This window comes from Heptranchias perlo, chromosome 32 (genome assembly GCF_035084215.1).
Source record: "Heptranchias perlo isolate sHepPer1 chromosome 32, sHepPer1.hap1, whole genome shotgun sequence".
Classification (NCBI taxonomy): Eukaryota; Metazoa; Chordata; class Chondrichthyes; order Hexanchiformes; family Hexanchidae; genus Heptranchias; species Heptranchias perlo.
Window position 1 is genome coordinate 1497834 of NC_090356.1, and position 27264 is coordinate 1525097.

The window sequence follows — 27264 nt, forward strand, 5'->3', positions numbered from 1 at the left end:
CACTCTGTATCTCTCACTCTATATCTCTCTCACTCTCTGTATCTCTCACTCTGTATATCTCTCTCACTCTCTGTATCTCTCACTCTATATCTCTCTCACTCTGTATCTCTCACTCTATATATCTCTCACTCTGTATCTCTCACTCTATATCTCTCTCACTCTCTGTATCTCTCACTCCATATCTCTCTCACTCTGTATCTCTCACTCTATATCTCTCTCACTCTCTGTATCTCTCACTCTGTATATCTCTCTCACTCTCTGTATCTCTCACTCTATATCTCTCTCACTCTGTATCTCTCACTCTATATCTCTCTCTCTTTGTATCTCTCACTCTTTGTATCTCTCACTCTCTATCTCTCTCACTCCCTGTATCTCTCACTCTATATATCTCTCTCACTCTGTATCTCTCAATCTATATATCTCTATCTCTCACTCTATATATCTCTCTCACTCTCTGTATCTCTCACTCTCTGTTTCTCTCTCACTCTGTATATCTATCACTCTGCATATCTCTCTCACTCTGGATATCTCTCTCACTCTATCTCTCTCACTCTATATATCTCTCTCACTCTTTGTATCTCTCACTCTATATATCTCTCTCACTCTCTGTATCTCTCACTCTATATCTCTCTCACTCTGTATCTCTCACTCTATATCTCTCTCACTCTCTGTATCTCTCACTCTATCTATCTCTCTCACTCTATATCTCTCTCTCTTTGTATCTCTCACTCTTTGTATCTCTCACTCTATATCTCTCTCACTCCCTGTATCTCTCACTCTATATATCTCTCTCACTCTGTATCTCTCAATCTATATATCTCTATCTCTCACTCTATATATCTCTCTCACTCTCTGTATCTCTCACTCGAAATCTCTCTCACTCTCTGTATCTCTCACTCTATATATCTCTCTCACTCTCTGTATCTCTCACTCCATATCTCTCTCACTCTGTATCTCTCACTCTATATCTCTCTCACTCTCTGTATCTCTCACTCTGTATATCTCTCTCACTCTATATCTCTCTCACTCTCTGTATCTCTCACTCTATATCTCTCTCACTCTGTATCACTCACTCTATATATCTCTCTCATTCTCTGTATCTCTCACTCTATATCTCTCTCACTCTGTATATCTCTCTCACTCTGTCTCTCTCACTCTATATATCTCTCTCACTCTTTGTATCTCTCACTCTATATATCTCTCTCACTCTTTGTATCTCTCACTCTATATATCTCTCTCACTCTGTATCTCTCACTCTATATCTCTCTCACTCTGTATCTCTCACTCTATATCTCTCTCACTCTCTGTATCTCTCACTCTGTATATCTCTGTCACTCTATATCTCTCTCACTCTCTGTATCTCTCACTCTATATCTCTCTCACTCTGTATCTCTCACTCTATATATCTCTCTCATTCTCTGTATCTCTCACTCTATATCTCTCGCACTCTGTATATCTCTCTCACTCTATCTCTCTCACTCTATATATCTCTCTCACTCTTTGTATCTCTCACTCTATATATCTCTCTCACTCTTTGTATCTCTCACTCTATATATCTCCCTCACTCTGTATCTCTCACTCTATATCTCTCTCACTCTGTATCTCTCACTCTATATCTCTCTCACTCTCTGTATCTCTCACTCTATATCTCTCTCACTCTATATCTCTCTCACTCTCTGTATCTCTCACTCTCTGTTTCTCTCTCACTCTGTATATCTATCACTCTGCATATCTCTCTCACTCTGTATATCTCTCTCACTCTATCTCTCTCACTCTATATATCTCTCTCACTCTTTGTATCTCTCACTCTATATATCTCTCTCACTCTCTGTATCTCTCACTCTATATCTCTCTCACTCTGTATCTCTCACTCTATATCTCTCTCACTCTCTGTATCTCTCACTCTATATATCTCTCTCACTCTATATCTCTCTCACTCTTTGTGTCTCTCACTCTTTGTATCTCTCACTCCATATCTCTCTCACTCCCTGTATCTCTCACTCTATATATCTCTCTCACTCTGTATCTCTCAATCTATATATCTCTATCTCTCACTCTATATATCTCTCACTCTCTGTATCTCTCACTCTATATCTCTCTCACTCTCTGTATCTCTCACTCTATATATCTCTCTCACTCTCTGTATCTCTCACTCCATATCTCTCTCACTCTGTATCTCTCACTCTATATCTCTCTCACTCTCTGTATCTCTCACTCTGTATATCTCTCTCACTCTATATCTCTCTCACTCTCTGTATCTCTCACTCTATATCTCTCTCACTCTGTATCTCTCACTCTATATATCTCTCTCATTCTCTGTATCTCTCACTCTATATCTCTCGCACTCTGTATATCTCTCTCACTCTATCTCTCTCACTCTATATATCTCTCTCACTCTTTGTATCTCTCACTCTATATATCTCTCTCACTCTTTGTATCTCTCACTCTATATATCTCTCTCACTCTGTATCTCTCACTCTATGTCTCTCTCACTCTGTATCTCTCACTCTATATCTCTCTCACTCTCTGTATCTCTCACTCTATATCTCTCTCACTCGAAATATCTCTCTCACTCTCTGTAACTCTCACTCTATATATCTCTCTCACTCTCTGTATCTCTCACTCTATATCTCTCTCACTTTGTATCTCTCACTCTATATCTCTCTCACTCTCTGTATCTCTCACTCTCTGTTTCTCTCTCACTCTGTATCTCTCACTCTATATCTCTCTCACTCTGTATCTCTCACTCTATATCTCTCTCACTCTCTGTATCTCTCACTCTATATATCTCTCTCACTCTATATCTCTCTCACTCTTTGTATCTCTCACTCTTTGTATCTCTCACTCTATATCTCTCTCACTCCCTGTATCTCTCACTCTATATATCTCTCTCACTCTGTATCTCTCACTCTATATATCTGTATCTCTCACTCTATATATCTCTCTCACTCTCTGTATCTCTCACTCCATATCTCTCTCACTCTGTATCTCTCACTCTATATCTCTCTCACTCTCTGTATCTCTCACTCTGTATATCTCTCTCACTCTGTATCTCTCACTCTATATCTCTCTCACTCTGTATCTCTCACTCTATATATCTCTATCTCTCACTCTATATATCTCTCTCACTCTCTGTATCTCTCACTCCATATCTCTCTCACTCTGTATCTCTCACTCTATATCTCTCTCATTCTCTGTATCTCTCACTCTGTATATCTCTCTCACTCTGTATCTCTCACTCTATATCTCTCTCACTCTGTATCTCTCTCACTCTATATCTCTCTCACTCTCTGTATCTCTCACTCTATATCTCTCTCACTCTCTGTATCTCTCACTCTCTGTATCTCTCACTCTATATCTCTCTCACTCTCTGTATCTCTCACTCAATATCTCTCTCACTCTATATCTCTCTCACTCTCTGTATCTCTCACTCTATATCTCTCTCACTCTCTGTATCTCTCACTCTCTGTATCTCTCACTCTATATCTCTCTCACTCTCTGTATCTCTCACTCTATATCTCTCTCACTCTATATCTCTCTCACTCTCTGTATCTCTCACTCTATATCTCTCTCACTCTGTATCTCTCACTCTATATCTCTCTCACTCTCTGTATCTGCCTCTATGTCTCTCTCTCTCTCTGTACCTGTTTACCTCCCTCACTCTGTCTCTATGTTGCTGTGTGTCTCTCCCCTCCCACTCTCCTTCACGCACTGTTACAGATGTGCGGTTGGATCCAGTGGTTGACAGATGTGTCTGTTTCCCTCCAGAGTTCCAGACAACTCTTCATGACTGCACGGCGACCAATAACACATTGTGTGGCTGCCACAATCACCAATACCGGCAGTGTCACCAATCCAACTGTCACAGCTTCCATTGTCAGAACTGTTCTAACTGCACGAACAAGCAAATCATCAGACCCTGTGAGTACCGAGCGTCACAGTGAGGGGGGGGGGAGCGAGGGTCCGGGTTAGTGAGGGGGGAGTCAAGGGTCTGGGTTAGTGAGGGGGGGAAGGGTCCGGGTTAGTGGGTGGAGGAAAGGGTCCGGGTTAGTGGGGGTGGGACCAGGGTCCGGGATAGTGAGGGGGGGCGAGGGTCCGGGTTAGTGGGGGTGGGACCAGGGTCCGGGATAGTGAGGGGGGGCGAGGGTCCGGGTTAGTCGGGGAGGGGGGGGAAAGGGTCCAGGTTAGTGGGAGGGGCAAGGGTCTGGGTTAGTTGGGGGGGGCAAGGGTCTGGGTTAGTTGGGGGGGGGGCAAGGGTCTGGGTTAGTGAGGGGGGGCGAGGGTCCAGGTTAGTGGGGGAGTTAGTGAGGGGGGGGTTAGTGAAGGGGGGGGGACAGAGAGTGGGCGGGATTAGTGAGGGGGGGTTAGTGAAGGGCTGGAGAGGGTCATAGAAACACAGAAAATAGGAGCAAGAGTCGGCCATTCGGCCCTTCGGGCCTGCTCCGCCATTCAAAGTGATCATGGCTGATCATCTAACTCAGTTTCCTGTTCCCGCTTTTTCCCCATATCCCTTGATCCCTTTAGCATTAAGAAATATATCTATCTCCTTCTTGAATACATCTAATGACTTGGCCTCCACTGCCTTCTGTGGTAGAGAATTCCACAGGTTCACCACCCTCTGAGTGAAGAAATTTCTCCTCATCTCGGTTCTAAATGGCAGACCCCGTATCCTGAGACTGTGACCCCTGGTTCTGGACTCCCCAGCCATCGGGAACATCCTCCCTGGTCTGGGTTAGTGAGGGAGGGGTTAGTGGGGGGGACATTAGTGAGGGGGGGTTAGTGAAGGGGCGTTAGTGAGGGGAGGTTAGTTGAGGGGGGGTTAATGAAGGGAGGGATAGAGAGTGGGGGGGGGGCTAGTGATGGGGTGGAGAGGGTCTGGGTTAGTGAGGGAGGTTAGTGGGGGGGAGTTTGTGGGGGGGGTTTAGTGGGGGGGGTGTTTAGTGGGGGTTTAGTCGGAGGGGGGTTAGTGGGGGTGTTGGTGGGGGGGGATTAGTGGGGGGAGGGGTTAGTGGGGGGGTTTAGTGGGGGGGGAGGGGTTAGTGGGTGGGGTTTAGTGGGGGGGGTTAGTGGGGGGGGTTTAGTGGGGGGAGGGGTTAGTGGGGGGGTTTAGTGGGGGGAGGGGTTAGTGGGGGGGTTTAGTGGGGGGGTTTAGTGGGGGAGGGTTAGTGGGGGGGTTTAGTGGGGGGAGGGGTTAGTGGGGGGGTTTAGTGGGGGGGTTTAGTGGGGGGGTTTAGTGGGAGGGTTAGTGGGGGGGTTTAGTTGGGGGGGGTTTAGTTGGGGGGGGGTTTAGTGGGGGGGGTTTAGTGGGGGGGTTTAGTGGGGGGGTTTAGTGCGGGGGGTTTAGTGCGGGGGGTTTAGTGGGGGGGGGTTTAGTGGGGGGGGGTTTAGTGGGGGGGGTTTAGTGCGGGGGGTTTAGTGGGGGGGGTTTAGTGGGGGGGTTTAGTTTGGGGGGGGAGGTTGTTTCAGATCCTCCCTCAAGCCTGATTCTTACTGAGATGCAGGTCGAGGACCCTCCCTTTTCGCTCCTGTTCATCCCATCAGGATAAAGTGCCCGAATATTGAATCCAATATTTATACTTCCAGTTATCGACTCTATGACCAGTGGAAATAGTTTATCTTGATTGACCTGATCAAAACTTCTCGTAATTCTGTTGCCCTCTATCGGATCTCTTTTTAACTTTCTCTGTGGTAATGAAAAGAGCTCCAATCTCTCCTCGTCACGACCCTGGAGGTGGTTTCACTCATTCTCTCCACACCCTCTCCATGGCCTTGACATCATTCCTAAATTAAGGCTCCAAAACTGGGTGTGAGAGGCAGGATGGAAAGATTGTGAGTCAGTGCCGTGAAACGGGCGAGAAAGGGAAGAAAGGGAGCAGAGCCACCCATTGGCCGAGTCAAACTGAGGACTGGCGAGTGGGACTGTGGGCTCTTGCTCTGTAACTCCCTTTGGTCTTTCATTCCACCCGACCGTCACACGGAACACAATCCAACTGACCGTCACACGGAACACAATCCACCCGACCGTCACACACGGAACACAATCCAACCGACCGTCACACGGAACACAATCCACCCGACCGTCACACACGGAACACAATCCACCCGACCGTCACACACGGAACACAATCCACCCGACCGTCACACGGAACACAATCCACCCGACCGACACACACGGAACACAATCCACCCGACCGTCACACACGGAACACAATCCACCCGACCGACACACACGGAACACAATCCACCCGACCGTCACACACGGAACACAATCCACCCGACCGACACACACGGAACACAATCCACCCGACCGACACACACGGAACACAATCCACCCGACCGTCACACACGGAACACAATCCACCCGACCGTCACACACGGAACACAATCCAACCGACCGTCACACGGAACACAATCCACCCGACCGTCACACGGAACACAATCCACCCGACCGTCACACGGAACACAATCCACCCGACCGTCACACACGGAACACAATCCACCCGACCGTCACACACGGAACACAATCCACCCGACCGTCACACACGGAACACAATCCACCCGACCGTCACACGGAACACAATCCACCCGACCGACACACACGGAACACAATCCACCCGACCGTCACACACGGAACACAATCCACCCGACCGACACACACGGAACACAATCCACCCGACCGTCACACACGGAACACAATCCACCCGACCGACACACACGGAACACAATCCACCCGACCGTCACACACGGAACACAATCCACCCGACCGACACACACGGAACACAATCCACCCGACCGTCACACACGGAACACAATCCACCCGACCGTCACACACGGAACACAATCCACCCGACCGTCACACACGGAACACAATCCACCCGACCGTCACACACGGAACACAATCCACCCGACCGTCACACACGGAACACAATCCACCCGACCGTCACACGGAACACAATCCACCCGACCGTCACACGGAACACAATCCACCCGACCGTCACACGGAACACAGTCCACCCGACCGTCACACACGGAACACAATCCACCCGACCGTCACACGGAACACAATCCACCCGACCGTCACACGGAACACAATCCACCCGACCGTCACACGGAACACAATCCACCCGACCGTCACACGGAACACAATCCACCCGACCGTCACACGGAACACAGTCCACCCGACCGTCACACGGAACACAATCCACCCGACCGTCACACGGAACACAGTCCACCCGACCGTCACACACGGAACACAATCCACCCGACCGTCACACGGAACACAGTCCACCCGACCGTCACACACGGAACACAATCCACCCGACCGTCACACGGAACACAATCCACCCGACCGTCACACACGGAACACAATCCACCCGACCGTCACACGGAACACAATCCACCCGACCGTCACACGGAACACAATCCACCCGACCGTCACACGGAACACAGTCCACCCGACCGTCACACACGGAACACAATCCACCCGACCGTCACACGGAACACAGGCCACCCGACCGTCACACACGGAACACAGTCCACCCGACCGTCACACACGGAACACAATCCACCCGACCGTCACACGGAACACAGTCCACCCGACCGTCACACGGAACACAGTCCACCCGACCGTCACACACGGAACACAATCCACCCGACCGTCACACGGAACACAGTCCACCCGACCGTCACACACGGAACACAATCCACCCGACCGTCACACGGAACACAATCCACCCGACCGTCACACACGGAACACAATCCACCCGACCGTCACACGGAACACAATCCACCCGACTGTCACACACGGAACACAATCCACCCGACTGTCACACACGGAACACAATCCACCCGACCGTCACACGGAACACAATCCACCCGACCGTCACACACGGAACACAATCCACCCGACCGTCACACGGAACACAATCCACCCGACTGTCACACACGGAACACAATCCACCCGACCATCACACGGAACACAGGCCACCCGACCGTCACACACGGAACACAATCCACCCGACCATCACACGGAACACAATCCACCCGACTGTCACACACGGAACACAATCCACCCGACCGTCACACGGAACACAATCCACCCGACTGTCACACACGGAACACAATCCACCCGACCATCACACGGAACACAGGCCACCCGACCGTCACACACGGAACACAATCCACCCGACCGTCACACGGAACACAATCCACCCGACCGTCACACACGGAACACAATCCACCCGACCGTCACACGGAACACAATCCACCCGACTGTCACACGGAACACAGTCCACCCGACCGTCACACGGAACACAATCCACCCGACCGTCACATGGAACACAATCCACCCGACCGTCACACGGAACACAGTCCACCCGACCGTCACACGGAACACAGTCCACCCGACCGTCACATGGAACACAATCCACCCGACCGTCACACGGAACACAGTCCACCCGACCGTCACACGGAACACAATCCACCCGACCGTCACACACGGAACACAATCCACCCGACCGTCACACGGAACACAGTCCATCCGACCGTCACACGGAACACAATCCACCCGACCGTCACACGGAACACAGTCCACCCGACCGTCACACGGAACACAATCCACCCGACCGTCACACGGAACACAGTCCACCCGACCGTCACACGGAACACAGTCCACCCGACCGTCACACGGAACACAATCCACCCGACCGTCACACGGAACACAGTCCACCCGACCGTCACACGGAACACAATCCACCCGACCGTCACACACGGAACACAATCCACCCGACCGTCACACGGAACACAATCCACCCGACCGTCACACACGGAACACAATCCACCCGACTGTCACACACGGAACACAGTCCACCCGACCGTCACACAGAACACAATCCACCCGACCGTCACACGGAACACAGTCCACCCGACCGTCACACACGGAACACAATCCACCCGACCGTCACACGGAACACAATCCACCCGACCGTCACACACGGAACACAATCCACCCGACTGTCACACACGGAACACAATCCACCCGACTGTCACACACGGAACACAATCCACCCGACCATCACACGGAACACAGGCCACCCGACCGTCACACACGGAACACAATCCACCCGACCGTCACACGGAACACAGTCCACCCGACCGTCACACACGGAACACAATCCACCCGACCGTCACACACGGAACACAATCCACCCGACTGTCACACACGGAACACAATCCGCCCGACTGTCACACACGGAACACAATCCACCCGACCATCACACGGAACACAGGCCACCCGACCGTCACACACGGAACACAATCCACCCGACCGTCACACGGAACACAATCCACCCGACCGTCACACACGGAACACAATCCACCCGACCGTCACACACGGAACACAATCCACCCGACCGTCACACGGAACACAGTCCACCCGACCGTCACACGGAACACAGTCCACCCGACCGTCACACACGGAACACAGTCCACCCGACCGTCACACACGGAACACAATCCACCCGACCGTCACACACGGAACACAATCCACCCGACCGTCACACGGAACACAATCCACCCGACCGTCACACACGGAACACAATCCACCCGACCGTCACACACGGAACACAATCCACCCGACCATCACACGGAACACAATCCACCCGACCGTCACACACGGAACACAATCCACCCGACCGTCACACGGAACACAATCCACCCGACCGTCACACACGGAACACAGGCCACCCGACCGTCACACACGGAACACAATCCACCCGACCGTCACACACGGAACACAATCCACCCGACCGTCACACACGGAACACAATCCACCCGACCGTCACACGGAACACAGTCCACCCGACCGTCACACGGAACACAGTCCACCCGACCGTCACACACGGAACACAATCCACCCGACCGTCACACGGAACACAGTCCACCCGACCGTCACACACGGAACACAATCCACCCGACCGTCACACACGGAACACAATCCACCCGACCGTCACACGGAACACAATCCACCCGACCGTCACACGGAACACAATCCACCCGACCGTCACACGGAACACAATCCACCCGACCGTCACACGGAACACAATCCAACCGACCGTCACACGGAACACAATCCACCCGACCGTCACACGGAACACAGTCCACCCGACCGTCACACACGGAACACAATCCACCCGACCGTCACACGGAACACAATCCACCCGACCGTCACACGGAACACAGTCCACCCGACCGTCACACACGGAACACAATCCACCCGACCGTCACACACGGAACACAATCCACCCGACCGTCACACGGAACACAATCCACCCGACCGTCACACGGAACACAGTCCACCCGACCGTCACACACGGAACACAATCCACCCGACCGTCACACGGAACACAGTCCACCCGACCGTCACACACGGAACACAATCCACCCGACCGTCACACGGAACACAATCCACCCGACCGTCACACGGAACACAATCCACCCGACCGTCACACGGAACACAATCCACCCGACCGTCACACACGGAACACAATCCACCCGACCGTCACACGGAACACAATCCACCCGACCGTCACACGGAACACAATCCACCCGACCGTCACACGGAACACAATCCACCCGACCGTCACACGGAACACAATCCACCCGACCGTCACACACGTAACACAATCCACCCGACCGTCACACGGAACACAATCCACCCGACCGTCACACGGAACACAATCCACCCGACCGTCACACGGAACACAATCCAACCGACCGTCACACGGAACACAGTCCACCCGACCGTCACACACGGAACACAATCCACCCGACCGTCACACGGAACACAATCCAACCGACCGTCACACGGAACACAATCCACCCGACCGTCACACGGAACACAATCCACCCGACCGTCACACACGGAACACAATCCACCCGACCGTCACACGGAACACAATCCACCCGACCGTCACACGGAACACAATCCACCCGACCGTCACACACGGAACACAATCCACCCGACCGTCACACGGAACACAATCCACCCGACCGTCACACACGGAACACAATCCACCCGACCGTCACACGGAACACAATCCACCCGACCGTCACACGGAACACAGGCCACCTGGGAGCAGGGCTCCTCAATGCACATGATGCTTTTAGCTGATTGGTTCGCAGATATGCCAGAGTAGGTGTGTGGTCCTGGTAACTCTGGGTTGACTCCTGGTTCCATGTGTTGATGTCACTTCAGGTTTGGAGAAGATTGACACTCAGTGTGGGGACTGCCTGCCCGGATTTCACCAGAATGGTGACCACTGCACTGCCTGTACACAGTGAGTCAGGTTATAGTTATTTTCATCTAATCACATCAAGTCAACTTTGATTTTAAGCAGGTTTCTGGACCAAGACCCTGATATCTCATCACAACTTACCACAGGTGGACTGGGTGATGTAGTGGGTTAGATAGTGACCTTTCACCTCAGGAACCCTGGTATAAATCCAGCCCAGGCTGATGGGATGTAAGTTTCTGGACATTGCTGCAGGAGTGAGGCCGACATGGAGTGATTGGGACCATCTCGGTTCACATCTGAGTCTACTGTAAAAAGTGGCAATCTCAATTCAAGAGATTGGGACTCAGTCATATTATTAGGACAGTGTAGAGGGAGCTTTACTCTGTATCTAACCTGTGCTGTACCTGCCCTGGGAGTGTTTGATGGGACAGTGTAGAGGGAGCTTTACTCTGTATCTAACCCATGCTGTACCTGCCCTGGGAGTGTTTGAGGGGACAGTGTAGAGGGAGCTTTACTCTGTATCTAACCCGTGCTGTACCTGCCCTGGGAGTGTTTGATGGGACAGTGTAGAGGGAGCTTTACTCTGTATCTAACCTGTGCTGTACCTGCCCTGGGAGTGTTTGATGGGACAGTGTAGAGGGAGCTTTACTCTGTATCTAACCCGTGCTGTACCTGCCCTGGGAGTGTTTGATGGGACAGTGTAGAGGGAGCTTTACTCTGTATCGAACCCGTGCTGTACCTGCCCTGGGAGTGTTTGATGGGACAGTGTAGAGGGAGCTTTACTCTGTATCTAACCCGTGCTGTACCTGCCCTGGGAGTGTTTGATGGGACAGTGTAGAGGGAGCTTTACTCTGTATCTAACCCGTGCTGTACCTGCCCTGGGAGTGTTTGATGGGACAGTGTAGAGGGAGCTTTACTCTGTATCTAACCCATATTTGTCTTTGAGCGGAGGATTTATATTCATTATTTTTGCAATGTCCAGTTTTCGGAGAGAGGAAGCAGAATAAAACACTATCCCTTTAGAATCTGGGTGTGAGATTCTCTCTGGCCTGGGTGGTTGGGGGAGGAGTGGACAGTTTCTAAAGCCTGAGATCCAGGAGGTGAATCACCTTCGAACCATATACACCCTGCTGGTAACATCCTCTGTGACTGTGACCGTGGTAAACTATCCCTCCTCACCCTTCTCGACCTGTCTGCAGCCTTTGACATGGTTGACCACACCATCCTCCTCCAATGCCTCTCCCCCATTGTCCAGCTGGGAGGGACTGCGCTCGCCTGGTTCCATTATTATCTATCCAGTCGTAACCAGAGAATCACCTGCAATGGCTTCTCTTCCCACTCCCGCACTGTTATCTCTAGAGTCTCCCAAGGATCTATCCTTGGCCCCTCCTATTTCTCATCTACATTCTGCCCTTCCGCGACATCATCCGAAAACACAAAGTCAGATTCCACGTGTACGCTGTCGACACCCAGCTCTACCTCACCACCACCTCACTCGACCCCTCCACTGTCTCTCATTTGTCACATTGCTTGTCCAACATCCAGTACTGGATGAGCAAAAATTTCCTCCAACTAAATATTGGGGAAAACCGAAGCCATAGTCTTTGGCCCCTGCCACAAACTCTGTTCCCTCGCCACCGACCCCATCCCTCTTCCTGGCCACTGTCTGAGGCTGAACCAGACCGTTCATAACCTTGGCGTCCTATTTGACCCTGAGATGAGTTTCTGACCCCATATCCGCTCCATCACCAAGACCGCCTACTTCCACCTCCGTAACATCGCCCGTCTCCGCCCCTGCCTCAGCTCATCTGCTGCTGAAACCCTCATCCATGCCTTTGTTACCTCCAGACTGGATTATTCCAATGCTCTCCTGACCGGCCTCCCATCTTCCACCCTCCATAAACTTGAGCTCATCCAAAACTCTACTGCCTGTATCCTAACTCTCACCAAGTCCCGTTCTCCCATCACCCCCTGTGCTCGCTGACCTACATTGGCTCTCAGTCCGGGAACACCTCGATCTTAAAATTCTCATCCTTGTTTTCAAATCCCTCCACAGCCTCGCCCCTCCCTATCTCTGTAACCTCCTCCAGCCCTACAACCCTCCGAGATCTCTGCACTCCTCCAATTCTGGCCTCTTGCACATCCCTGATTTTCATCGCTCCACCATTGGCGGCCGTGCCTTCAGCTGCCTGGACCCTAAGCTCTGGAATTCCCTCCCTAAACCTCTCCGCCTCTCTCTCCTCCTTTAAGACTCTCCTTAAAACCCACCTCTTTGACCAAGCTTTTGGTCACCTGTCCTAATATCTCCTCATGTGGCTCGGTGTCAAATTTTGTTTGAAATTCACTCCTGTGAAGCACTTTGGAACGTTTTACTACATTAAAGGCGCTATATAAATGCAGGGTGTTGTTGCTGATTCTCTTGGTTGTTCTGGACTATTGATGCAAATTGTTTGGTTGAAATGTTTTTCTGTAACCGTTGCTGACGTTCTGTGTCTAATTTCCTTTCAGGGAGCAGTGTAAGAATAAGTCCACTCCCAGCTGTTCCAGCTGTTTGATTTCCAAACCATCTTCGATGCAAATAGGTATCCCTTAGCTCAGATCTCAGAACATCAGAACTTACTGTGGAGGTGGAAGGGGTGCTTTGTGTGTGTGTCTCCGTGTGTGTGTGTCTGAGTGAGTGTGTGTGTCTGTAAGTGTGTGTCTCTGTGTGTGTGTGTGTGTGTGTGTGTTTGTGTACATCTCCATGTGTTTGTGTGTGTTTGAGTGTGTGTGTGTGTCCGTGTATGTGTGTGTCTGTGAGTGCCTGTGTCTGTCTGTGTGTGTGTGTTTCTGTGTGTGTGTGTCTGTGTTTCTGTGTGTGTCTGTGTGTGTGTGTGTGTGTCTGTGTCTGTGTGTGTCTGTCAGTGTGTGTGTCTGTGTGTGTCTGTGTCTGTCAGTGTGTGTGTCTGTGTCTGTGTGTGTCTGTGTCTGTGTGTGTCTGTGTCTGTCTGTCTGTGTCTGTCAGTGTGTATGTATGTGTCTGTCTGTGTCTGTCAGTGTGTATGTATGTGTCTGTGTGTGTCTGTCTGTGTGTGTTTGTCACTGACTGACTGTGCTGCTATGCCCAGGTTTGAAGCCGGCTCTGGTCCTCGCTGTCGTGGCCTCCCTGGTCATTCTGCTCGTGATGCTTCATTTTTTGCACCTGAAAATTCGACGTGAGAGACATGTCGAGCAGCCGGAGACCCCGACCGTCACAGGTACTCGCCGCCAATCGGCACTACTGGAGCCGGAAGGGTGACAGGCTGAACCCCCATATCCCCCTCCCCTCCTTAGTGGGCAGTGGGGAATGGACAGCGGGCAGTGGGGAATGGACAGCGGGCAGTGGGGAATGGACAGCGGGCAGTGGGGGATGGACAGCGGGCAGTGGGGGATGGACAGCGGGCAGTGGGGGATGGACAGCGGGCAGTGGGGGAGGGGCAGCGGGCAGTGGGGGATGGGCAGCAGGCAGTGGGGGATGGGCAGTGGGGAATGGACCGTGGGCAGTGGGGAATGGACAGCGGGCAGTGGGGGATGGACAGCGGGCAGTGGGGGATGGACAGCGGGCAGTGGGGGATGGACAGCGGGCAGTGGGGGATGGGCAGCGGGCAGTGGGGGATGGGCAGTGGGCAGTGGGGGATGGGCAGTGGGGAATGGACAGCGGGCACTGGGGAATGGACAGCGGGCAGTGGGGAATGGACAGCGGGCAGTGGGGAGTGTGGATTGGACAGCGGGCAGTGGGGAATGGACCGTGGGCAGTGGGGAATGGACAGCGGGCAGTGGGGAACGGACAGCGGGCAGTGGGGAGTGTGGATTGGACAGCGGGCAGTGGGGAATGGACAGCGGGCAGTGGGGAATGGACAGCGGGCAGTGGAGAATGGACAGTGGGCGATGGACCGCGGGCAGTGGGGAATGGACAGCGGGCAGTGGGGAATGGACAGCGGGCAGTGGGGAGTGTGGATTGAACAGTGGGCAGTGGGGAATGGACAGCGGGCAGTGGGGAATGGACCGCGGGCAATGGGGAGTGTGGATTGGACAGCGGGGAGTGGGGAATGGACCGCGGGCAGTGGGGAATGGACCGCGGGCAGTGGGGAATGGACAGCGGGCAGTGGGGAATGGACCGCGGGCAGTGGGGAATGGACAGTGGGCAGTGGGGAATGGACAGCGGGCAGTGGGGAATGGACCGCGGGCAGTGTGGAATGGGCATTGGGGAGTGGGGAATGGACAGCGGGCAGTGGGGGATGGACAGCGGGCAGTGGGGGATGGACAGCGGGCAGTGGGGAGTGTGGATTGGACAGCGGGGAGTGGGCAATGGACAGCGGGCAGTGGGCAATGGACAGCGGGCAGTGGGCAATGGACAGTGGGCAGTGGGCAGTGTACAGCGGGCAGTGGGCAGTGGGAAGTGAGCAATGTACAGCGGGCAGTGGGGAATGGACAGCGGGCAGTGGGGAATGGACAGTGGGCAGTGGGGAATGGACAGCGGGCAGTGGGGAATGGACAGTGGGCAGTGGGGAATGGACAGCGGGGAGTGGGGAATGGACATTGGGGAGTGGGGAATGGGGAATAGACAGTGGGGAGTGAGGGATGGTCAGCGGGGAGTGGGGAGTGGGGATTTGACGGCGGGCAGTTGGGAATGGACTGCGGGCAGTGGGGAATGGACAGTGGGCAGTGGAGAATGGACAGTGGGCAGAGGGGAATGGACAGCGGGCAGTGGGGAATGAACAGTGGGCAGTGAGGAGTGGGGAATGGACAGCGGGCAGTGGGGAATGGACAGCGGGCAGTGGGGAATGGACCGCGGGCAGTGGGGAATGGACCGCGGGCAGTGGGGAATGGACCGCGGGCAGTGGGGAATGGACCGCGGGCAGTGGGGACTGGACAGCGGGCAGTGGGGAATGGACAGCGGACAGTGGAGAATGGACAGCGGGCAATGGACAGCGGGCGGTGGGGAATGGACAGCGGGAGGTGGGGATTGGACAGCGGGGAGTGGGGATTGGACAGCGGGCAGTGGGGAGTGTGGATTGGACAGCGGGGAGTGGGGAATGGACAGCAGGCAGTGGGCAATGGACAGCGGGCAGTGGGCAATGGACAGTGGGCAGTGGACAGCGGGCAGTGGGCAGTGGGAAGTGGGCAACGGACAGCGGGCAGTGGGGAATGGACAGCGGGTAGTGGGGAATGGACATTGGGGAGTGGGGAATGGGGAATAGACAGTGGGGAGTGAGAGATGGTCAGCGGGGAGTGGGGAGTGGGGATTTGACGGTGGGCAGTTGGGAATGGACTGCGGGCAGTGGGGAATGGACAGTGGGCAGTGGGGAATGAACAGTGGGCAGTGAGGAGTGGGGAATGGACAGCGGGGAATGGGGAATGGACAGTGGGCAGTGGGGAATGGACAGCGGGCAGAGGGGAATGGACAGCGGGGAATGGGGAATGGACAGTGGGCAGTGGGGAATGGACAGCGGGCAGAGGGGAATGGACAGCGGACAGTGGAGAATGGACAGCGGGCAATGGACAGCGGGCGGTGGGGAATGGACAGCGGGGGGTGGGGATTGGACAGCGGGGAGTGGGGATTGGACAGCGGGCAGAGGGGAATGGACCGCGGGCAGTGGGGAATGGAGAGCGGGCAGTGGGGAAAGGACAGCGGGCAGAGGGGAATGGACAGCGGGCAGTGGGGAATGGAGAGCGGGCAGTGGGGAATGGACAGCGGGGAGTGGGGATTGGACAGCGGGCAGAGGGGAATGGACAGCGGGCAGTGGGGAATGGAGAGCGGGGAATGGGGAATGGACAGCGGGCAGTGGGGAGTGTGGATTGGACAGCGGGGAATGGGGAATGGACAGCAGGCAGTGGGCAATGGACAGCGGGCAGTGGGCAATGGACAGTGGGCAGTGGACAGCGGGCAGTGGGCAGTGGGAAGTGGGCAATGGACAGCGGGGAATGGGGAATGGACAGCGGGGAATGGGGAATGGACAGCAGGCAGTGGGCAATGGACAGCGGGCAGTGGGCAATGGACAGTGGGCAGTGGACAGCGGGCAGTGGGCAGTGGGAAGTGGGCAACGGACAGCGGGGAGTGGAGAATGGACAGCGGGCAGAGGGGAATGGACAGCGGGCAGTGGGGAATGGACAGCGGGGAGTGGGGATTGGACAGCGGGCAGAGGGGAATGGACAGCGGGCAGTGGGGAATGGAGAGCGGGCAGTGGGGAATGGACAGCGGGGAATGGGGAATGGACAGTGGGCAGTGGGGAATGGACAGCGGGGAGTGGGGATTGGACAGCGGGCAGAGGGGAATGGACAGCGGGGAGTGGGGATTGGACAGCGGGCAGAGGGGAATGGACAGCGGGCAGTGGGGAATGGAGAGCGGGCAGTGGGGAATGGACAGCGGGGAATGGGGAATGGACAGTGGGCAGTGGGGAATGGACAGCGGGCAGCAGGCAGTGGGGAATTGTCAGCGGGCAGTGGGCAATGGACAGCGGGCAGTGGGCAATGGACAGTGGGGAATGGACAGTGTGGAATGGACAGTGTGGAATGGGAAATGGACAGTGGGAAGTGGGGAATGGGCAGCGGGCAGTGGGGAGTGAGGGATGGACAGTGGGCAGTGGGGAGTGGCAGTGGGGAGTGGGGGATGGACAGCGGGCAGTGGGGGATGGACAGCGGGCAGTGGGGGAGGGGCAGCGGGGGATGGGCAGCAGGCAGTGGGGGATGGGCAGTGGGGAATGGACCGTGGGCAGTGGGGAATGGACAGCGGGCAGTGGGGGATGGACAGCGGGCAGTGGGGGATGGACAGCGGGCAGTGGGGGATGGGCAGCGGGCAGTGGGGGATGGGCAGTGGGCAGTGGGGGATGGGCAGTGGGGAATGGACAGCGGGCACTGGGGAATGGACAGCGGGCAGTGGGGAATGGACAGCGGGCAGTGGGGAGTGTGGATTGGACAGCGGGCAGTGGGGAATGGACCGTGGGCAGTGGGGAATGGACAGCGGGCAGTGGGGAACGGACAGCGGGCAGTGGGGAGTGTGGATTGGACAGCGGGCAGTGGGGAATGGACAGCAGGCAGTGGGGAATGGACAGCGGGCAGTGGAGAATGGACAGTGGGCGATGGACCGCGGGCAGTGGGGAATGGACAGCGGGCAGTGGGGAATGGACAGCGGGCAGTGGGGAGTGTGGATTGAACAGTGGGCAGTGGGGAATGGACAGCGGGCAGTGGGGAATGGACCGCGGGCAATGGGGAGTGTGGATTGGACAGCGGGGAGTGGGGAATGGACCGCGGGCAGTGGGGAATGGACAGCGGGCAGTGGGGAATGGACCGCGGGCAGTGGGGAATGGACAGTGGGCAGTGGGGAATGGACAGCGGGCAGTGGGGAATGGACCGCGGGCAGTGTGGAATGGGCATTGGGGAGTGGGGAATGGACAGCGGGCAGTGGGGGATGGACAGCGGGCAGTGGGGGATGGACAGCGGGCAGTGGGGAGTGTGGATTGGACAGCGGGGAGTGGGCAATGGACAGCGGGCAGTGGGCAATGGACAGCGGGCAGTGGGCAATGGACAGTGGGCAGTGTACAGCGGGCAGTGGGCAGTGGGAAGTGAGCAATGTACAGCGGGCAGTGGGGAATGGACAGCGGGCAGTGGGGAATGGACAGTGGGCAGTGGGGAATGGACAGCGGGGAGTGGGGAATGGACATTGGGGAGTGGGGAATGGGGAATAGACAGTGGGGAGTGAGGGATGGTCAGCGGGGAGTGGGGAGTGGGGATTTGACGGCGGGCAGTTGGGAATGGACTGCGGGCAGTGGGGAATGGACAGTGGGCAGTGGAGAATGGACAGTGGGCAGAGGGGAATGGACAGCGGGCAGTGGGGAATGAACAGTGGGCAGTGAGGAGTGGGGAATGGACAGCGGGCAGTGGGGAATGGACCGCGGGCAGTGGGGAATGGACAGCGGGCAGTGGGGAATGGACTGCGGGCAGTGGGGAATGGACAGCGGACAGTGGAGAATGGACAGCGGGCAGTGGGGAATGGACAGCGGACAGTGGGGAATGGACAGCGGACAGTGGAGAATGGACAGCGGGCAGTGGGGAATGGACAGCGGGCAGTGGGGAATGGACAGCGGACAGTGGAGAATGGACAGCGGGCAATGGACAGCGGGCGGTGGGGAATGGACAGCGGGAGGTGGGGATTGGACAGCGGGGAGTGGGGATTGGACAGCGGGCAGTGGGGAGTGTGGATTGGACAGCGGGGAGTGGGGAATGGACAGCAGGCAGTGGGCAATGGACAGTGGGCAGTGGACAGCGGGCAGTGGGCAGTGGGAAGTGGGCAACGGACAGCGGGCAGTGGGGAATGGACAGCGGGTAGTGGGGAATGGACATTGGGGAGTGGGGAATGGGGAATAGACAGTGGGGAGTGAGAGATGGTCAGCGGGGAGTGGGGAGTGGGGATTTGACGGTGGGCAGTTGGGAATGGACTGCGGGCAGTGGGGAATGGACAGTGGGCAGTGGGGAATGAACAGTGGGCAGTGAGGAGTGGGGAATGGACAGCGGGGAATGGGGAATGGACAGCGGGCAGAGGGGAATGGACAGCGGACAGTGGAGAATGGACAGCGGGCAATGGACAGCGGGCGGTGGGGAATGGACAGCGGGGGGTGGGGATTGGACAGCGGGGAGTGGGGATTGGACAGCGGGCAGAGGGGAATGGACCGCGGGCAGTGGGGAATGGAGAGCGGGCAGTGGGGAAAGGACAGCGGGCAGAGGGGAATGGACAGCGGGCAGTGGGGAATGGACAGCGGGCAGTGGGGAATGGACAGCGGGGAGTGGGGATTGGACAGCGGGCAGAGGGGAATGGACAGCGGGCAGTGGGGAATGGAGAGCGGGGAATGGGGAATGGACAGTGGGCAGTGGGGAATGGACAGCGGGCAGCAGGCAGTGGGGAATTGTCAGCGGGCAGTGGGCAATGGACAGCGGGCAGTGGGCAATGGACAGTGGGGAATGGACAGTGTGGAATGGACAGTGTGGAATGGGAAATGGACAGTGGGAAGTGGGGAATGGGCAGCGGGCAGTGGGGAGTGAGGGATGGACAGTGGGCAGTGGGGAGTGGCAGTGGGGAGTGAGGGATGGACAGTGGGCAGTGGGGAGTGGCAGTGGGGAGTGGGGAGTGGGGAGTGAGGAATGGACAGTGGGCAGTGGGGAGTGAGGGAGGGACAGAGGGCAGTGGGGAGTGAGGGGTGGACAGTGGGCAGTGGGGAGTGAGGGATGGACAGTGGGCAGTGGGGAGTGAGGGATGGACAGTGGGCAGTGGGGAGTGAGGGATGGACAGCGGGCAGTGGGGAGTGAGGGATGGACAGTGGGCAGTGGGGAGTGGGCAGTGGGGAGTGAGGGATGGACAGTGAGCAGTGGGGAGTGGGCAGTGGGGAGTGAGGGATGGACAGCGGGCAGCGGGGATTGGGGATTGGACAGCGGGCAGCGGGGATAGGACAGCGGGCAGTGGGGATTGGGGATTGGACAGCGGGCAGCGGGCAGTGGGGATTGGACAGCGGGCAGTGGGGATTGGGGATTGGACAGCGGGCAGCAGGCAGTGGGGATTGGACAGCGGGCAGTGGGGATTGGGGATTGGACAGCGGGCAGCGGGCAAGTTCTGATCTCAGCCCCTCCCTCCAGCCTCACTGACCTTTGCACTCAGGGCCTCAGCCAATCACTGAGCGATTCTCAGTCTGATGTTTGTGTTTCAGTTCCTGATGAAGACGGAAAGACAAAAAATGAAGACAAGACTTTGGTGAGTGAGGCATTGGTCTGGGAATGTCATGTGACCAGTATAGATGTGTGCTGACCACTCCCTCTGGCCTCTCACCCTGGGGTTAAACCTTCGTCACTCTCCCCACACCACATCTGGAGCTGGGATTCACCGCGCCCAGTCTGCCAATCCTCCTTGATGACCAGAGGAGAGGCACAAAGCCAAGGGTGACCCCAGGGCATAAACACACTCCTCATCTCCATTTAAACAACATCCCTCAATCCCAGCAAAACATCCCTCAATCCCAGCAAATCATCCCTCAATCCCAGCAAATCATCCCTCAATCCCAGCAAATCATCCCTCAATCCCAGCAAAACTAACAGGAGCTGCTGAGGAAACAAAATCTTCCCAGTGCTCCCAAACTGGGTCTGAGTTTCCCATCACCATTCGCCAAGGGAGACAAGCAGCGCATCCCAGCCTGAGTCCCACACGGAGCCAATCCCACACGGAGCCAATCCCACACGGAGCCAATCCCACACGGAGCCAATCCCACACGGAGCCAATCCCACACGGAGCCAATCCCACACGGAGCCGGTCCCACACGGAGCCAATCCCACACGGAGCCAATCCCACACGGAGCCAATCCCACACGGAGCCAATCCCACACGGAGCCGGTCCCACACGGAGCCAATCCCACACGGAGCCGGTCCCACACGGAGCCGGTCCCACAGGAGATGTTGCCGATCTCTCAGTTTAGACCCAGCTCTTACTCACACTGTGTTTCACTCTTTCCTGAAGCCATTCGAGATTCCAGCTCCAGAGGGAAAATCAGATGCCATCATCGACCTGCCAACTCGACCACTGGCAAACGGAAATATTTACGGAATCAGCCCCCAGACTGCAGTACTCGAGCCCCGAGGTGAGGGATTTTATCTAACTTGTGCTGCGCCTGCCCTGGCAGCGTTTGGCCGGAGACGGACAACGTTTGGCCTGACGGGCAGTGTTTTTTTTTGTTCATGGGATGTGGGCGTCGCTGGCAAGGCCGGCATTTATTGCCCATCCCTAATTGCCCTTGAGAAGGTGGTGGTGAGCCGCCTTCTTGAACCGCTGCAGTCCGTGTGGTGACGGTTCTCCCACAGTGCTGTTAGGAAGGGAGTTCCAGGATTTTGACCCAGCGACGATGAAGGAACGGCCGATATATTTCCAAGTCGGGATGGTGTGTGACTTGGAGGGGGACGTGCAGGTGGTGTTGTTCCCATGTGCCTGCTGCACTTGTCCTTCTAGGTGGTAGAGGTCGCGGGTTTGGGAGGTGCTGTCGAAGAAGCCTTGGTGAGTTGCTGCAGTGCATCCTGTGGATGGTACACACTGCAGCCATGGTGCGCCGGTGGTGAAGGGAGTGAATGTTTAGGGTGGTGGATGGGGTGCCAATCAAGCGGGCTGCTTTATCTTGGATGGTGTCGAGCTTCTTGAGTGTTGTTGGAGCTGCACTCATCCAAGCAAGTGGAGAGTATTCCATTACACTCCTGACTTGTGCCTTGTAGATGGTGGAAAGGCTTTGGGGAGTCAGGAGGTGAGTCACTCCCCACAGAATACCCAGCCTCTGACCTGCTCGTGCAGCCACAGTATTTATGTGGCTGGTCCAGTTAAGTTTCTGGTCAATGGTGACCCCCAGGATGTTGATGGTGGGGGATTCGGCGATGGTAATGCCGTTGAATGTCAAGGGGAGGTGGTTAGACGCTCTCATGTTGGAGATGGTCATTGCCTGGTGCGAATGTTACTTGCCACTTATCAGCCCAAGCCTGGATGTTGTCCAGCTTTGGCCTGAGACCGGCAGTGTTTGGCCTGACAGGCAGTGTTTGGCCAGAGATGGGCAGCATTGGGCCAGAAATGGGCAGAGTTTAGCTGGAGACAGGCAGAGTTTGGCCAGAGGCGGGCAGAGCTTGGCCAGAGACGGGCAGAGCTTGGCCAGAGACGGGCAGAGCTTGGCCTGAGGCGGGCAGAGTTTGGCCAGAGACGGGCAGAGTTTGGCCGGAGACGGGCAGAATTTGGCCAGAGACGGGCAGAGTTTGGCCGGAGACGGGCAGAGTTTTATCTGGAGATGGGCAGTGTTGGGCCTGATGGGCAGTGTTCAGCCGGAGACGGGCAGAGTTCGGCCAGAGATGGGCAGTGTATGGCCGGAGATGGGCAGTGTATGGCCGGTGATGGGCAGTGTATGGCCAGAGACGGGCAGACTTTGGCCAGAGACGAGTAGTGTTTGGCCAGAGACGGGCAGTGTTTGGCCTGACGGGCAGTGTTTGGCCAGAGACGGGCAGTGTTTGGCCTGACAGGCAGAGTTCGGCGGGAGACGGGCAGAGTTTGGCGGGAGATGGGCAGAGTTTGGCCAGAGATGGGCAGAGTTTGGCCAGAGACGGGCAGTGTTGGGCCAGAGACGGGCAGTGTTGGGCCAGAGACAGGCACTGTCGGGCCAGAGACAGGCAGTGTTTGGCCTGACGAACAGCGTTTGGCCGGAGATGGGCAGTGTTGGCCCAGAGACGGGCAGAGTTTGGCCTGACAGGCAGTGTTTAGCCGGAGACGGGCAGTGTTGGGCTGGAGACGGGCAGTGTTGGGCTGGAGACGGGCAGTGTTTGGCCATAGACAGGCAGTGTTTGGCCAGAGATGGGCAGAGTTTAGCCGGAGACGGGCAGAGTTTGGCCAGACAGGCAGAGTTTGGAGGGAGACGAGCAGTGTTTGGCCAGAGACAGGCAGTGTTGGGCCAGAGACGGGCAGAGTTTGGCCGGAGACGGGCAGAGTTTGGCCGGAGACGGGCAGAGTTTGGCCGGAGACGGGCAGAGTTTGGCCGGAGACGGGCAGAGTTTTATCTGGAGATGGGCAGTGTTGGGCCTGATGGGCAGTGTTCGGCCAGAGATGGGCAGTGTATGGCCGCAGATGGGCAGTCTATGGCCGGAGATGGGCAGTGTTGGGCCAGAGACGGGCAGACTTTGGCCAGAGACGAGTAGTGTTTGGCCAGAGATGGGCAGCGTTTGGTCTGACGGGCAGTGTTTGGCCAGAGACGGGCAGTGTTTGGCCTGACAGGCAGTGTTTGGCCAGAGATGAGTAGTGTTTGGCCAGAGACAGGCAGTGTTGAGCCAGAGACAGGCGGTGTTGGGCCAGAGACAGGCAGTGTTTGGCTTGACCGGCAGTCTTTGGCCTGACGAACAGCGTTTGGCCGGAGATGGGCAGTGTTGGGCCGGAGACGGGCAGAGTTTGGCCGGAGACGGGCAGAGTTTGACTGGAGACGGTCCGAGTTTGGCCAGTGACGGGCAGAGTTTGGCCAGTGACGGGCAGAGTTTGGCCAGTGACGGGCAGAGTTTGGCCAGAGACAGGCAGAGTTTGGCCAGTGACGGGCAGAGTTTGAACATAAGAAATAGGAGCAGGAGTAGGCCAATCGGCCCCTCGAGCCTGCTCCGCCATTCAATAAGATCATGGCTGATCTGATCCTAACCTCAAATCTAAATTCATGTCCAATTTCCTGCCCGCTCCCCGTAACCCCTAATTCCCTTTACTTCTAGGAAACTGTCTATTTCTGTTTTAAATTTATTTTTATAGTTTGGCCAGAGACGGGCAGTGTTTGGCCGGAGACGGGCAGAGTTTTATCTGGAGACAGGCAGTGTTGGGCCTGAGACGGGCAGTGTTTGGCCTGACGGGCAGTGTTGGGCCAGGGACGGGCAGTGTTGGGCTAGGGACGGGCAGTGTTGGGCTAGGGACGGGCAGTGTTGGGCCAGGGACGGGCAGAGTTTGGCCAGAGATGGGCAGGGTTTGGCCTGACGGGCAGTGTTGGGCCAGGGACGGGCAGTGTTGGGCTAGGGACGGGCAGTGTTGGGCTAGGGACGGGCAGTGTTGGGCCAGGGACGGGCAGTGTTGGGCCTGAGACGGGCAGTGTTGGGCCAGGGACGGGCAGTGTTGGGCCAGGGACGGGCAGTGTTGGGCCAGGGACGGGCAGTGTTGGGCCAGGGACGGGCAGTGTTGGGCTAGGGACGGGCAGTGTTGGGCCAGGGACGGGCAGAGTTTGGCCAGAGATGGGCAGGGTTTGGCCTGACGGGCAGTGTTGGGCCAGAGTTTTATTTGGAGATGGGCAGAGTTTGGCGGGAGATGGGCAGAGTTTGGCAGGAGACGGGCAGTGTTGGGCCAGAGACGGGCAGAGTTTGGCGAGAGACGGGCAGAGTTTGGCGGGAGACGGGCAGTGTTGGGCCAGAGACGGGCAATGTTGGGCCAGAGACGGGCAGAATTTGGCCAGAGACGGGCAGAGTTTGGCCAGAGATGGGCAGTGTTGGGCCAGAGACGGGCAGTGTTGGGCCAGAGATGGGCAGAGTTTGGCCAGAGACGGGCAATGTTGGGCCAGAGACGGGCAATGTTGGGCCAGAGACGGGCAGAATTTGTCCAGAGACGGGCAGTGTTGGGCCAGAGACGGGCAGTGTTGGGCCAGGGACGGGCAGTGTTGGGCGAGAGATGGGCAGGGTTTGGCCTGACGGGCAGTGTTGGGCCAGAGTTTTATTTGGAGATGGGCAGAGTTTGGCGGGAGACGGGCAGTGTTGGGCCAGAGACGGGCAGTGTTGGGCCAGAGACGGGCAGAGTTTGGCCAGAGACGGGCAGAGTTTGGCCAGAGACGGGCAGTGTTTTTGGAGACTGGCAGTGTTGGGACTGAGACGGGCAGAGTTGGGCCAGAGACGGGCAGTGTTGGGCCAGAGACGGGCAGAGTTGGGCCAGAGACGGGCAGTGTTTGGCGTTGGGCGGGCAGTGTTGGGACTGAGACGGGCAGAGTTTGGCGGGAGACGGGCAGTGTTTGGCGGTGGGCAGGCAGAGTTTGGCCAGAGACAGGCAGAGCTTGGCCTGACGAGCAGTGTTTGGCCAGAGTTGGGCAGAATTTGGCCAGAGTTTGGCCAGAGACGGGCAGAGTTTGGCCAGAGACGGGCAGAGTTTGGCCAGAGACCGGCAGAATTTGGCCGGAGACGAGAAGTGTTTGGCCAGAGACGGGCAGAGTTTGGCCTGATGGGCAGTATTGGGCCAGAGACGGGCAGTATTGGGCGAGAAACGGGCAGAGTTGGCCAGAGACGGGCAGAGATTGGCCTGATGGGCAGAGTTTGGCCAGAGCTGGGCAGAGATTGGCCTGACGGGCAGAGTTTGGCCAGAGCTGGGCAGAGATTGGCCTGACGGGCAGAGTTTGATTGGTTGTTTCTTGTCCCAGCAGCTGTACCCTTGGAGGGACGGACTTTGTACGAGATCATTAACCTGGTGCCGGTGAGGCGATGGAGAGAGTTGATGCGTTTGTTGGAACTGAAGGACTGTGAGATTGAGCGGATTGAGATGGATGTGACCCAGTCCCGGGACCAGCAATATGAAATGCTCCGTCAGTGGGGCCAGCAACACACAGCCTCAGTGCAGTCTGTTTACCTGGCACTGGACACCATGAACCTGTCAGGATTGGCAGAGCAACTTCAAACCAAACTGCTGAACAACACAAACTCGTTGATCTAAACTCTTCCCAGTCAGGACAGTGGGGCCTGGGATGGCAAATTCACTGATTGCGGCAAAGCCAACTCCGATAGGCCAGAGTTTTAGGCTGAGGTTTGTCCTGTGGCCGAGAATTATTTGGGAAACCTAAATATCGGGGCATCGCCTCCAGTGGTCAACATCGTCCCCGAGCAGTATAGGGATCAGAGGTCACTGCCTGGTCGGCCAAACTGGTTCTCAGTTACACCAGGGATGTCAGGCTCGAGAAAGCTCGCCCACCACTCTCCTTATCAACGCGAGCTGTGGAGAGGATTATAGAATCATAGAATGGTTACAGCACGGAAAGAGGCCATTCGGCCCATCGAGTCCGCGCCGCCTCTATGCACGAACAGTCCAACTGGTCCCACTGCCCTGCCCCTGCCCCACAGACCACGTGCCCGTCACATCAATGCTGAACAGTCCCTCCACTGGGAGGAGTGAGCAGCATTGGAGACTGTTCCCCACTCTGAGCTGGGGGTCGGGCCGGATCTGGGGGTCGGGCCGGATCTGGGGGGGGGCTGTGGGTGAAGGGGGAGGGGCTGTGGGTGAAGGGGGAGGGGCTGTGGGTGAAGGGGGAGGGCCAGTGTGGGGGGCGCAGTGGGGGGAGGTTGTTTGGGGGCCAGATGTGGGGCCAGGGCTGGATTTCTGTTCCGTCGCGAGGCTCTGACTGTGTACAGTGTGTCTGAATTAAACTGTGTATAAAATTCAGTGAATCGCAGCATGAAACTC

The 27264-nt window shown here is 56.4% G+C and overlaps 1 protein-coding gene across 2 annotated transcripts in view; it reads left to right on the forward strand.

Annotated features, from left to right (window-relative positions):
• The window catches only part of LOC137300907 (tumor necrosis factor receptor superfamily member 25-like), a 62931-nt gene extending 35896 nt beyond the window's left edge, over window positions 1-27035 (forward strand). Inside the window, exons 4-10 of one of the 2 annotated variants that reach the window (XM_067970167.1) lie at window positions 3769-3921; window positions 11255-11336; window positions 13803-13876; window positions 14402-14530; window positions 21008-21051; window positions 21808-21928; window positions 26231-27035. In XM_067970167.1, the coding sequence (XP_067826268.1) occupies window positions 3769-3921; window positions 11255-11336; window positions 13803-13876; window positions 14402-14530; window positions 21008-21051; window positions 21808-21928; window positions 26231-26520 (893 nt within the window). In that variant the 3' untranslated portion in view covers window positions 26521-27035. The remainder of the gene's footprint in view (window positions 1-3768; window positions 3922-11254; window positions 11337-13802; window positions 13877-14401; window positions 14531-21007; window positions 21052-21807; window positions 21929-26230) is intronic. The other variant, XM_067970168.1, reaches the window with a different exon arrangement.
• Window positions 27036-27264: the final 229 nt, after the last annotated feature.